Below are 12,988 nucleotides of genomic sequence, written 5' to 3' on the forward strand. Positions count from 1 at the left end.
AATATACCTTCAGTCCATTTGTTTGGAGTGGAAAGTGTCTTTTACGTCTCCGATCGAATCCCCGAACCTCTCGTAACAGTGACTTAGACCTAGAACCTCTTTATCCAGCAGCTGGTTTCCAGTATTACAGGGCTTCTATAGTGATACAGGATTTGTGTATTTTATTAATTCTCTCAAGAAGTAAATCCATTTACTCAGTTTTTTATGCAGAAAGCCTCCAAATCTACCACAGTAAATTCTTTTTGTCCAAGGCTAATCCTGCACTGCGAGGGAAGAACTGGTAGAGAAGGAAAGGGGCACTAAGAGAGGGGCTGGCTATCACACAGCACATCCTCAAGACTATCTTAATGACCACTTTTAAACTTCATTTCACCTGTTTTGGGAAGGTGCATAATTTGGTTTATCCCCACAGACAAACCAATCCCCTAAGCCTTGGGTGCTTGCTGGTCCTGTCAACAAGGAAAGTCCATATAAATGACTTTTAGCCTTTAGCTAATTTACCAGCCAGTGCACCCAAATATGTTTAAATAGGTCAGATGGTTCCCAGAGAACTAAAGCAGTTCTCTCAGTGCATAAGGTGGCAACAAAACTGTGAAATCAATGGCCCTGTAAGAGTTCATTTTCTGCTTTTCAATGCAAACACATGGAACAATACCTAATTTCAGTTCAAACTCATTTCCCTTTTATTAAAGTACAAGTTACCATTACCTGGTTTGGTACTCAATAAAGGAAAACTTGTTCAAATAAGGTAATATGTTATCATCAGTATTTCCAGGTGACTGTTTACAATCAAGTAGCATTATCAATAAATCCTTGGGAAGCCCATCTGTAAGAGAACACATGAAGAATTAGCCAGGAAATAAAGAAAAGGTAGAAATCTTACCAAAAATAACCTTTAGAGCAACAGTCCAGGGAAATCACTGCCTCTGTATAGCCTTTTCTCTTCTTACTTAATCTTGCCTACAGTCAACTCACAGGGGACCAGCTCTGTGGCTTGTTGTTATTTATATACCTGGTACTTATTAGGGTAGTCTTTTCCAATCAGAAGAGTATTGGGGATTTGCCCTTTCAAAAAAATTTTAAAAGAAATATAATGCTACTTCAACTAGAATATATCCTATATAATGAAGATCTTCTGGACTTCTTGGAATAATACTTGATAAAATGAAAATTAAGCCCAAGTGTTTGTACAATCTCTTAAGAGTCCATTATGGAATATGAATCACAGACAAGAGCTTCAAAAATATAACTAGGAAATCCTCTATTCTGAATACCTCGTTTTCTCCAAGTAATCACAGAAATCTTTACACACACACAAAAAACCATTCCCATTTATTACAAAGATGAGCTATCTGATTCAGGGAGGTGGTGGTGATAGTGGTGGTATTGGGGTGGACAAAGATAAAATTAAGACTCCTGCTCCAAAGCAAGCTTTAAAAAGAAATCCCAAAAGTGGGTTATAAACCTTAGGCATTTTCTGCTTAGTTTGTCAGCAGGAAGACTGAATGTAGGGATTCTTTGAGTTCTGAGATTTTTAAATAAGTGTTTCAGTAGGTGTTCACTAATGGTATCCTAACCAGGCTCAGAGGTTCGTTATCTTGTGAGGGATCTGATATTAGCTCCTTAAATAATTTTAAGACCACTTTTATTGAAACTTTTATAAGATAGTAGTTCCACCTTTTAAAAATAAACTCCCTCTTACTCTTATGAAACAACTCCTCTATTTAAGCCTCATTATTTACCTCTGAGAAATAAGAGTATGGCCTTAGTAAATGCCTCAGTACTGAAATGCGATATAGGACATGTGGTAGTAAGAGCAATGGACTCCGGAGCCAGACTGCCTGGGTTTAAATGTGGGTTCCACTACTATTTGTATGACCTTGGACAAGGTGCCTCAGTTTCCTCATCAGTAAAATAGTAAAATGGGAATAACTATAACAATAGTAACTACCTCACAGGACTGTTTATGAGGATTGAATGAGTTAATATTTATAGAACACTTAAAACGGGCCTGACACATAGTAAGTGTTATACACTGCTCACTACATTAGACAATCCTATGGCTGGTTTTATTATTATGGAAGGAATCTGTCCTTCCATAGAGAACAAGGTATCAAATAAGTTTTTATTATCAATGAATATTTACTTGACTATTAAATTCTAATTTGGGCACACAAAAACAAAAGCATCAAATTAATAAAACTGCTGTTAAAAATAAACAGATGTATAGGGGCCAGCCTGGTGGCTAGCGGTTAAGTTCGAGCACTCCACTTTGACGGCCCGGGGTTCGCAGGTTCGGATCCTGGGCACGGACCTACGCACTGCTTATCAAGCCACGCTGTGGTGGTGTCCCACATAAAGCAGAGGAAGATGGGCATGGATGTTTGCTCAGGGCTAATCTTCCTCAAAAAAAAAAAAAATAATAATAAAAATAAAAAACTAAACAGATGTATAAAAGCATACATGATGAACACCTTGTATGCAGTGGATTACCTTTAGTTTGGAGGAGATTAAAGGGCTGGAATTAAGGAAGGGTACACAGAGGGCTTCAACACTACATGAAACCAATAATTTCTTGGGGGGAAAAAAACTGAAGCAAATATGGCAAAGTAATAATATCTGAAAACCTGGGTGTGGTTACACTTATTCTCTATGTTATTCTTTATGCTTAAATATTTTATATAGATTTTTAATTAAGGAGGCTTTTACACCAGTAAGAGAAGAATTATAACAACTAGAAATAACAATTCTAGCTCCTTAAATTTATCATCATTGGTACTCTCTAAATCTCTATGCTCAGCCTCTAACAAGGACATTAAAACGTCTTACTCTGAGAACACTGAAATGTCACTTACTCACTCCTCCCTAGATTCTTTCCTGCCTTATTCAGTAGTATGTTGCTTACCCATGGGGTTTACACTTTGTCAAGGCCCAGTTCCTCTGGAGTGGAGATTCCCAGTTCATTTAAAGTTGGTCTAAGTTCCTGGATGACATAGGGGTATATTTCCTTATGAGGTCCTGCTTTGTCCTGACAGCAAAGAAAATATTCACATTTAGCTCTCTGAAAAGACATCTCTATTAACAAAATGAACCTAAAAATGCTTTTAATCACATATGCAGAGGCTACTGGCAGAGAATACAAATCACTTACTTTTAAGTTAACGTATTTATTCAATAAAGAGAGCAAGTTTTGTAGGCACTATTCAAGGTAGGTTTTTAAGATACCTTAAGAACTAAGACAATTAAAACTAAATTCAGGAAAAACAAGCAAACAAAATAAAAAACATTGTAAAGCCTTGAGTTACTGGAAAAGGTGGTGATGACAGAATTTTGTGAAGGTAATTAAACGTGCCCAGCAGGCAATAGGAATAATTAAGTTAACACAGGAAAAGTTTTTAAATTTGCCTCTAATTTGAGACCCTAACTGAATTAACTGCTGGTGCTGAATGGATTGATAGCCTACAGAACCCTTAATTATCTTACCCATTGTAGATAAAGTAATGTCACACTTTCCCTCTTACAGACCTTGAATTTCTTTCTTCTAGACCATAATATCTTTTCCTGGAGAGCTACGCTTAGAGAACGCTTACTTATTTCCAGGGCAAGAGAGTTTTGACAAATACTCACCATGACATATAATTATACCTGTATTGTCACAGGGTACCTCAGGGAGAAATACTAAAAAGGCAAATGGACTAAGACAGTGCCAAGCTGCTATTCTTCTGCCTTTAACAAATTCTAAGTCTTCTTAATTGTATTTTTTTTAATTATAAAATTCTTGTTTAAAATGCATTGTATTTATTTGTTCATTACAGAAAAATCAGAAACTATAATCAAAGAGGGAGGAGAATAGTATATCATCCTACATTTTCATCTCTATATATATTTTAATAAAATGGGGTCACACTACAAAAATTGTTTCATAATTTTATTCAGTTACTATACCATGAATATGTTTAATGTTTAACACACTTCTAAAACATTAATAGATGTGTAATAATAACCTCTTCTGGGAAGTCCCATCTTAAGAAACCACTAACATTTAATTTCATATCACAAATAGCACAAAGGTAAACTGTAGTTAGACCTTTGTACATCCTTAATTATTTAAGATAAATTTGCAAATGGCATTCATGAACAAAAGGATATCAAGCACAATTTTTAAGGCCTTGGATAAATTCTGCAAAATTGCCCTCCAGAAAGATTGTAACTGCAGTGTACATTCCCTCTAGCTAAATGAGAACTGATTTTAGGTATTTTAACAAATTAAAAAACACAGAATACGCTGATACCTAATCAATGGCCCACCCACTTCCATAACAACTTTAGCATTGTTATTTCACTGACCTTAACAACCTCTAGGATGCGAACTGCACTAGCAAAATCATTTAACCGTCTGCATGCCCGCAAAGCAGCGTCAATGATTTTGGGTTCTGGAACCAGATCATAGCCAACAAGTGTGTTCATCCCTGTCAAATTAAAAAGAGGGGCCATATCAACCTGGAATATCCTCACTTAAACTACAATTTAGTTATCTATATTTTTACTGAAACATAGACATGTGATCTTGTCTGTTTGGGCCTCTTTTCTCTTATCTATAAAATGAGAAAATCTACCTTTAACAAATTCTAGATGATAAGATCATAGTGGATCTTCTAGTGAACTAGTGGAAAGAACTACGCAGTAGCATGCAGATTGAAGAAAAAAAAAAACCCAGAAGTTTTTTTAAATGCAAACACTATTTTTCATAATAATTAGCTGGTTTCTTTTCAAACAAGAGAGTGGTTTTCAACTCATTTTTTAAAAATTTTTATTTAGGGGCCGGGCCCATGGCTTGGCGGTTAAGTGTGTGTGCATCGCTACTGGCGGCCCGGGTTCGGATCCTGGGCGCGCACTGATGCACCACTCGTCCGGCCATGCTGAGGCGGCGTCCCACATACAGCAACTAGAAGGATGTGCAACTATGACATACAACTGTCTACTGGGGCGAAAAAAGGGAGAAAAAGGGAAAAAAAGGGGGAGGATTGGCAATAGATGTTAGCTCAGAGCCGGTCTTCCTCAGCAAAAAGAAGAGGATTAGCACGGATGTTAGCTCACAGCTGATCTTCCTCACACACAAAAAAAAAAAAAAAAAAAAAAGAGGAGGATTGGCATGGATGTTAGCTCAGGGCTGATCTTCCTCACAAAAAAAAAATAATAAAATAAATTAAAAATTTTTTATTTATTTTTTTTTTAATTTTTAAAAATTTTATTGGAGTCACATTGGCTTATGTCAACTCTTATTTTTAACTCTTAGTACAATGTATGTACTTTGGTTGCTTTAAAATAAATTTCATTGGAAAATAATCTAAAAACAACCAGAGAAATACTTAAGTAGAGTTAATGAAGCCCAAATGAGGACATTAAGGAGATACAGAGAAACATTGCTGCACAGACTTAAAAACATTCAACCAAAAAATGATTGGGCATGATTATTTTCAGCTCTGCACAAAATGACACATCATAAAATTTAAGCTTCTCTTAATGGGAATGCAGAATTGCTGTTCTTTTCATTACTTCTACTCAAGACTATTCTAAGAATTTCCCTGGTTGCAGCAAAATGGAGTCATTACATTCCTACAGAGAATTTTGAAGCGTTTAGGTTTCTCGCTTTTATTTATTTTAAAATATTTAAACAAAGGACACCAGTGACTACAATGCTAGAATAGAGTCATAGAGACTGAACTCTTGGTCTGAGATAAATTGCCTACACTTAAAATTTGTTATCTACTAGTCTAACTATCAAACTAGTTATCATTAATGCTATTTACTCACGTTAAATGTGCATCTGCAAATTTAGGAAAAACAAGTTCTAGCTTTCTTAGACTAGGGACTTATTCAGGACAAGACAAATCATAACTGAGAATAAAAATAACAAAAAACCCAAACTATTACCAAGAAGGGAAGAAAACCAAATGACTACTTGCATAAATTACTTAAAAGGTACAAAACTGTTAACTCTTGCTCACCTTGACCTATCATTATAGCCGTGGTTTTCAGTTCAGGGTGATTCTGTCCCCCAAGAGACATTTTTAGTTGTCACAGTTTTGCCTGTCCCCCAGGAGACTTGGGGAGGCAGGGAGTGGCATCTAATGGGTAGAAGTCGAGGATGCTGCTAAATGTCCTAAAATGCAAAGGACAGCCCTTGCAACAAAGAATTATCTGGCCCAAAGTGTCAATTGTGCCTGCTTTATAGGAAACACTATGGAAGCTATAAACGTTCTTAACTGCAAGTTGCATGCCAGTACCCAGTTTACATGACGCATGTTTTCAAAATAGTTGCTCTCAACAAAGTTGTGGAAGACTATAAAGCAGTTCATAATTCTATACCAAAATAGACAAATATGGCTATGTTCCAATTACCTTTACGCAATTCCCAGGCATCAATATCTGGCTTGTTGAAGTATGTCACCCAGCGAGCATCAAACTCCTCATCTGTCTCATGTGACCCATGGGAGTAGCAGCGAACTGACTGGATAGCTACAGTGGAGAAAGAGCAATAACTTCAATGTACAGAAATAGTGCTTGAAATATCTCATCAGCATAAGGTTTTTGTTTGCTTTCTTTTTTTTATTGTGTTAAAATACACATAAAATTTGCCATGTTAACCATCTTTAAGTGTACAATTCAAAGGTATTAAATACATTCAATGCATTAAGTTTTGAATCAACTATACATGTCAGGAAAATCATTCAGCAGGTCAAATGAAACAAATCTTATGTATTGCTATGAAAAAATAGCTTAAAAATTAAGCAAAGAAAAGCTAGTAGAACCAAAAGTGCTATATACGTATGTTTATGCTTTCTTCCCCCAATCTGTAGTGCTAGCTTGAAATTGTTAACAGTGGTTATCTTTGGAAGGAAAAACTTTATTTCTTCATACACTTCCATGATGTCTGAATTTTTACAATGAGTAGAGTATTAATTCCTAAGTTAAAATAACGTCCATTCTAAGTTCCTAAGCAAATTTATAAATTTTCTTGATAAAATTTTTAACAATCTTATGCCCTCCATTAAATTACATTTCAAAATAAATTATACATCCTGACAAAGCAATAGTAATTTAAAAATTGTTTTATCAAGCTACAGCCCCCTTCCTGCAAATTCTGACAAATTCTCTAAGGGGGAACATGCCCTCTGACTTACATCCAATGAAAAAAACACTGCTTTATGAGATTTCTAAGAAGTGAGATTTTTAAACATAACATTGTCAAGAAAACAGGACACACTTAGCGTTCTGCTCCCAATCAATATACCCTTTGCAGTACCACACGAAAAGCCGTCCCATTGTTAGTTTCTGCCTGTCAAATGGACACTGAATTGGGAGTTAGAAAATCTGGATTCTTTCTAAACAGCCTCTGTATGGGGGAGAAGGGGAAAAGAAAATTTTATCTTTGGGTTTTAAGAGGCAGCAGAGCCTATTGGTCAGATACCTCTAGGCTCTTCACTGTCCCACTGTTTGACTCAGGAAAAATTAACTCAAATTTTATTTTCCTTATCTGTAAAATGGGGATACCACTACCTCAGCAGATTATGATGATCAAAAACGGAAGCCAGGTAACACTTTGCCCAGGGTTTAGCACCTTAGAAGTAAGTACTCAGTAAATGGTAGCTATAAATTCATTTTTATCTAAAAATGTCTTAATTGATCTTCTATTTATGTTAATCATAATTTACAGAAATAAAACATTCTTCTTTTTTTGTGTGTGTGAGGAAGACTAGCCCTGAGCTAACATCCATGCCAGTCCTCCTCTTTTTGCTGAGCAAGATTGGCCCTGGGCTAACATCCGTGACCATCTTCCTCCACTTTTTTATATGGGAAGCCGCCACAGCATGGCCTGACAAGCAGCATGTCGGGTGCCCGCCAGGGATCCGAACCTGCGAACCCTGGGCCTCCGAAGCGGAGAGCTAGCACTTAACCGCTGTGCCACCAGGCCAGCCTCTAAAACATTCTTCAAATTGCCTTTCCTGTTACATGAATTAGACAAGGTTGGTATAATTTCTAGTTATTTTTAAAGGCTTAACATATCAAAAAAATAGTAACTACCCAGAAAACTTTGCTATAGTTCTAAGAATACTCTGAAATTTAAATGTTAGGAATATCCTATATCTCCTTAATACAATAACTGGCAGGAGAAAGAGCAGAGAAAAAAAAGAAAAGAGACAAAGATGAAAAGACGGAAGACTAGCCAATTCTGGAGAGGGCCTGTCAGTGCTAGATCAAGTGAAAGGATTTTCACTTAAATGACCATTTGAGCCTATAGCAATATACCCGCCACCATCGCAGAGGACCACAGCATAAGTCCCCATCCTTTCAGAGACCCAAATTAGCCCCACAGTCCAGGCCCAGAATGAAGTGGGACATGTACATAAATGGGCTGGAATTGGACACCCTTTAATTTCTATGACAAGAAAAAAGAATGGATCTCTAGATCTAGATGTATTTAGTGAGCACAAACATTTAATCAAAACTATATGGATATTTAATAACTCTTAAGGACTAATATTCACATTTAATATATCAGAAAGCATAGATCATAACAACCCTCTAACAAAAATTTATAAGCTACCTTTTTCAAATACTAAAGTTATCCTTCGCTGAATATTTAAAGCTCAAGTGTAAAATGGTACAACCACTTTGGAAGACTGTTTAGCAGCTTCTTATCAAGTTAAACACATACCTACCATACCATCCAGTAATTCCACTTAGAAGTATTTACCACAGAAAAATGAAATGAATGTATTCCCTCCCCAGAGGTAATTATTATTTTTATTTTTTATGAGGAAGATCAGCTCTGAGCTAACATCCACGCCAACCCTCCCCTTTTTTTTTGAGGAAGACTGGCCCTGGGGTAACATCCGTGCCCATCTTCCTCCACTTTATATGGGACACCGCCACAGCATGGCCTGATGAGCGGTGCATCGGTGCGCGCCCGGGATCCAAACCTGGGCCACCAGCAGCGGAGCTCACGCACTTAACTGCTACGCCACAGGGGCGGCCCCCCCAACCCTGAGGTAGTTATTAAGCATACCTTTCCTACCACTCAGAAAGTCTTTCATGATAACCAACTCCTTTTTCTCACTGCTGGGCATGTATTTCACTAGGTGACTGGTAGCTTTGCTTTGTTTTCTAACTGAAAAAGATGACCAGCAACTGCAAATCCTAGTCAAGGAGATCAATGGATCACCTTCAATGATTTGTTCACCTTCCTTCTGGGAGTCCCAAATTACAAACTGGTTGTATTCCAAAAAGACCTAATATGAAACAACTATTTAGAATACCAAGCAGGCACCGGGAACACACATCCCTTCCAGGAGGGCAAAAACAGACTTTCCCACGTGGTTTAAATTATATTCCTAATTCCAGTAACGGGTAGAGTAGGATCTATTCTCTTAGCTATGAACATGTCTCCTATAAGCTTAACATTTTGGTTTTTAGGTAAACTATATAGGCATTCCCTCCCTCCCCCCACCAACCCAACTTAAGTACAGTGTACAGCACTTCCACCTAGTTTTAAGGCTTGTAAGGGAGGGGCCGGCTCTGTGGCTTAGCAGTTAAGTGCGTGCTCCGCTGCTGGCGGCCCAGGTTCGGAACCCCGGGGGCGCACCAACGCACTGCTTCTCCGGCCATGCTGAGGCCGCCTCCCACATACAGCAACTAGAAGGATGTGCAACTCTGACATACAACTATCTACTGGGGCTTTGGGGAAAAAAAAGGAGGAGGATTAGCAATAGATGTTAGCTCAGAGCCGGTCTTCCTCAGCAAAAAGAGGAGGATTAGCATGGATGTTAGCTCAGGGCTGATCTTCCTCACAAAAAAAATAAATTAAATAAAATAAAATATTAAAAAAAGAAAGGCTTGTAAAGGAAACTATCTTGGAAAACAATTGCTCAGTGCTTTTATACAACCTAAAGTTTCCAGAATAGGAAAAAGGAAGCAGCTGTAAAAAACGGGGACATTTCTACGGCCTCAATCTAAAAAGCAGAAACTGCTTTTTGGCATTTAATTAAGCACTCTATTTAAAAAAAAAAAAAAAGCTAACATATTTAGAAAATTAAGGGGCTCATTAATCTCTTTGGTTTGAGTTTAGTTAAATCTTACAGCTTTCCATTTAATAACTAATCAGCTCAGACAAAGCCCAAAGAATGGTCATTTTGTTGGTAGTAATAATAGGAGTAAGAGAAAGAAACAAATAATGTAAAGGGCACATGAACAAGCTCAAAGGCAAGGTTACTGAGGTGCAAGGCTTAGAGCAGCCCTGGATTTGGGGTCCAAAGGCTGGAAATCTAGAAATGTGGAAGTGGTGCAGAACAGGTTGGAAAGTGATAAAAAGTGCTACTTAAGTTCAGCCCTGCACCAAGAAAGGGAAAGAGAAAACTCCTCCCACCCTTCCTCACCTATCAGGGTAAGGATGTATGAGCCAGGATTGTGCAGGTTTCAAGGGCTGACTAAAGAATCTAACCAATATTTAAAACATTTTAATTACCCAATTCAGCAGTTATTGGAAAACAATTGTTTCAAGTTGGAGGCTTCTTTACGAACCAAATATAGAATCTGGGTTGCTATTTAACTAGAGCAAACTTGAGGCCCCTCAGGTTAACCCCTCTAGAGCTCTCTTTCAAGTATACTCTCATTTGACCTTGGATAGCCTCATCCAAGAACCTTAATCCTTTTTGACTCTCAATTGTATAAAATCTCTTCAGTCTCATACTGATAACAAACCTCAACCTATAATATGCAAAAGTGAAATGCACTATAATAAAGCAAATATATATTAAGCATTTGTGCCAGGCAAGGTGCTGAGTTACATTATATCATTTAAATCCCACAACTACCAAATATTATCCCGATTTTAGAGATGAGGCAACCCATCTTAAGGTTAACTAACATGTCCAAGGTCACAGCTAGAAAGTAGCTGACATAAATGTAACCAATACTGCCTCCTTGTGGGAAATATTCAGCTCTATGGGACAACCGCCTAAAATAAAGCTTTTTGTTTATGAATTAGACTCAAGAGCAAGAATAGAACGCCTAGGAGATAAACCACTATGTTCAAACTTACTAAGAAAAGAGAAAGCCCCTTAATCTATAGTTTGCCAAAAACCTCTGCCATTTCCCCAACCTGCCACAAAATGCAGCAATTCTTTTGAAGAGGACATAAGAAACCTCCCCAAAATGTATCTGTATGAAAAAATTAAAGTAGTATTTGCTACTTTAGCATTTAGATAAGGAAACAAAAAAACATAAAATCTGACAAACATCAAGATGGGCCAAAAATAACCATGACCGAGAAAGAGAAAATGGTTCCATCACTAATAAAGGAGTCAGTTTCCCAAGATAGGCCTCAGTTTCTTTTTCTATACAATAAGACGGTCTCCATGGTCTCTAAAGCGTATGCCAGCCTCACTCTTCTATGATAAAGTCTAAATTGAACACAGCAAAACATGTACCTTAGGTTCTGAAGTGTCTAGGTAAAATGCTCAAGATAGTCAAGAGAACCACCTTACTAGTTTCACGTTTCTGTGTTCATACGTTTAAATATGCTTGCTTAGGGGCTAAATTTCATAATGCAGCATACATTAACATCATGGACCAAGATCAAAGTGCAGCCACAATAATTAAAAGTACAGTGCTGGGCACAAAGTCTCCCTGAACACATTTAACGTAAAATAAGAGACAGGAAGCAGTAGCACATCTCATAATCCAGCAATCAAGCTTCTAACCTGAAGCAAAAAATAAACCTTTCCCATGTTTGTAGAACCCAGCATTCCTGGGTCTGTGGTACCCAACTTGCTAAAAGAGTAACATTCTTATCATAAGACCTATCAGTATTCACGCTCTCTTCCAGACCTCAGGGAACAACCATACACGTCGATTTATCGTAAACATGGAAGAATGAGAACGTGGCACAGCAGTCGCTAAAAATGACAGAACGGTCTGTGAAGGCGACACAAAAACGCTAACCGGGAAATGCTTGATCAAGTATACTGTGTCCCACACGGAAGCATACTGTATTCTCGGAAGACGCTGGGGCGGCGGTGCCCGGGCCCCGGAGGGGCCACCCCGCCCCTACACGGAACAGCGCGCCCTGCGGCTCAATGTCACCTTCGCCGGAGCTCGGCGGGCCGGCGGCGGACATTCCCAGTCAGGTGGTCGCAGGGGTCAGCGCCGGGGCACGGTCACGGCCCGGGGACCGAAGGGGTCCAGTGGGCGCGGGAGGTGCGCTGCCCCCGGCGCGGCGCCCACAGCAGGTCCACACCTGACCGGTCCGCGGTGCCTGCACCAGGAAGTCGCGCTGAGGAAGGCCCCGGGGTCGCGTCCTCGAGTCCTCCCCAACTCGAGGCGGCGGGGAGAGCGGCCAGCGGCTACCCGGTTCGGCCGCCCGCCCGCAGAGCAGGGGCTAGGCCGCGGGACAAGCCAACCAACGCGTGGCGGCGGGGGCCCAGGTCACCGCAAGGACATGCGGGCGCGGGCAGCGGCAGGCGAGAGCCTTACCGGCGGCGAAGCCGGGGGCCGGGGCGGACTGCTGGAGGCCTCGAGGGCTGGCCCGGGCGGCTGCGGCTGCTGCTACCGCGCAGCGGCGGAGAGCGGCGCCCAGCATGACGGCGATGGCGGCGCGCAGGCTAAGGCTGAAGACAAGCCGGGTGTGAGCTCACGGGCCGCTCCAGAGCGCGCGGGGGCTGGACCCACGCACCGACGCACAGCGGGCGGAGCGTAAGGTCCCGCCTACTGCGGCGCGAGCGCCTAGGGCCTAGGCGGGAGGGGGCCCCCGGCGCAGCCGCGGGCGGGCTACGGCGGCGCGCTAAGGACAAACCACTTCGGTGCCGTGCCTCTCCGCGTTTCTGGTCCCGCGGACTGCAGCGGCCATCATGGAGCGAAGATGGGAGGAAGGCGAGGGGAGAGCAGTGGGTGGTATCGTGGTTCAAGTCCATCTTGGCAGGCAACGCTA

At 40.2% G+C, this 12,988-nt stretch overlaps 1 protein-coding gene across 1 annotated transcript; it reads right to left on the reverse strand.

The window, feature by feature from the left end:
- Positions 1–659: 659 nt before the first annotated feature.
- Positions 660–12,675, reverse strand: LOC131406280 (cytochrome c oxidase subunit 5A, mitochondrial). The gene is made up of 5 exons (XM_058542094.1): positions 12,535–12,675; positions 6,403–6,519; positions 4,348–4,469; positions 2,906–3,028; positions 660–826 (listed from the first exon to the last, which is right to left on the reverse strand). The coding sequence occupies exons 1-4, from the start codon at positions 12,638–12,640 to the stop codon at positions 2,915–2,917; spliced, it is 459 nt and encodes a 152-aa protein (XP_058398077.1). The 5' UTR covers positions 12,641–12,675; the 3' UTR covers positions 660–826; positions 2,906–2,914.
- Between the last annotated feature and the right edge of the window lie 313 nt (positions 12,676–12,988).

Source organism: Diceros bicornis, chromosome 5 (genome assembly GCF_020826845.1).
Source record: "Diceros bicornis minor isolate mBicDic1 chromosome 5, mDicBic1.mat.cur, whole genome shotgun sequence".
NCBI lineage: Eukaryota > Metazoa > Chordata > Mammalia > Perissodactyla > Rhinocerotidae > Diceros > Diceros bicornis.

Coding starts and splice junctions, on each gene's coding strand:
- LOC131406280 (XM_058542094.1), bottom strand. CDS start 12,640: ATGCTGGGCGCCGCTCTCCGCCGCTGCGCGGTAGCAGCAGCCGCAGCC. Junction 6,520..12,534: donor GGCCCCCGGCTTCGCCGCCG/GTAAGGCTCTCG, acceptor TCTCCACTGTAG/CTATCCAGTCAGTTCGCTGC. Junction 4,470..6,402: donor TGCCTGGGAATTGCGTAAAG/GTAATTGGAACA, acceptor TTAATTTGACAG/GGATGAACACACTTGTTGGC.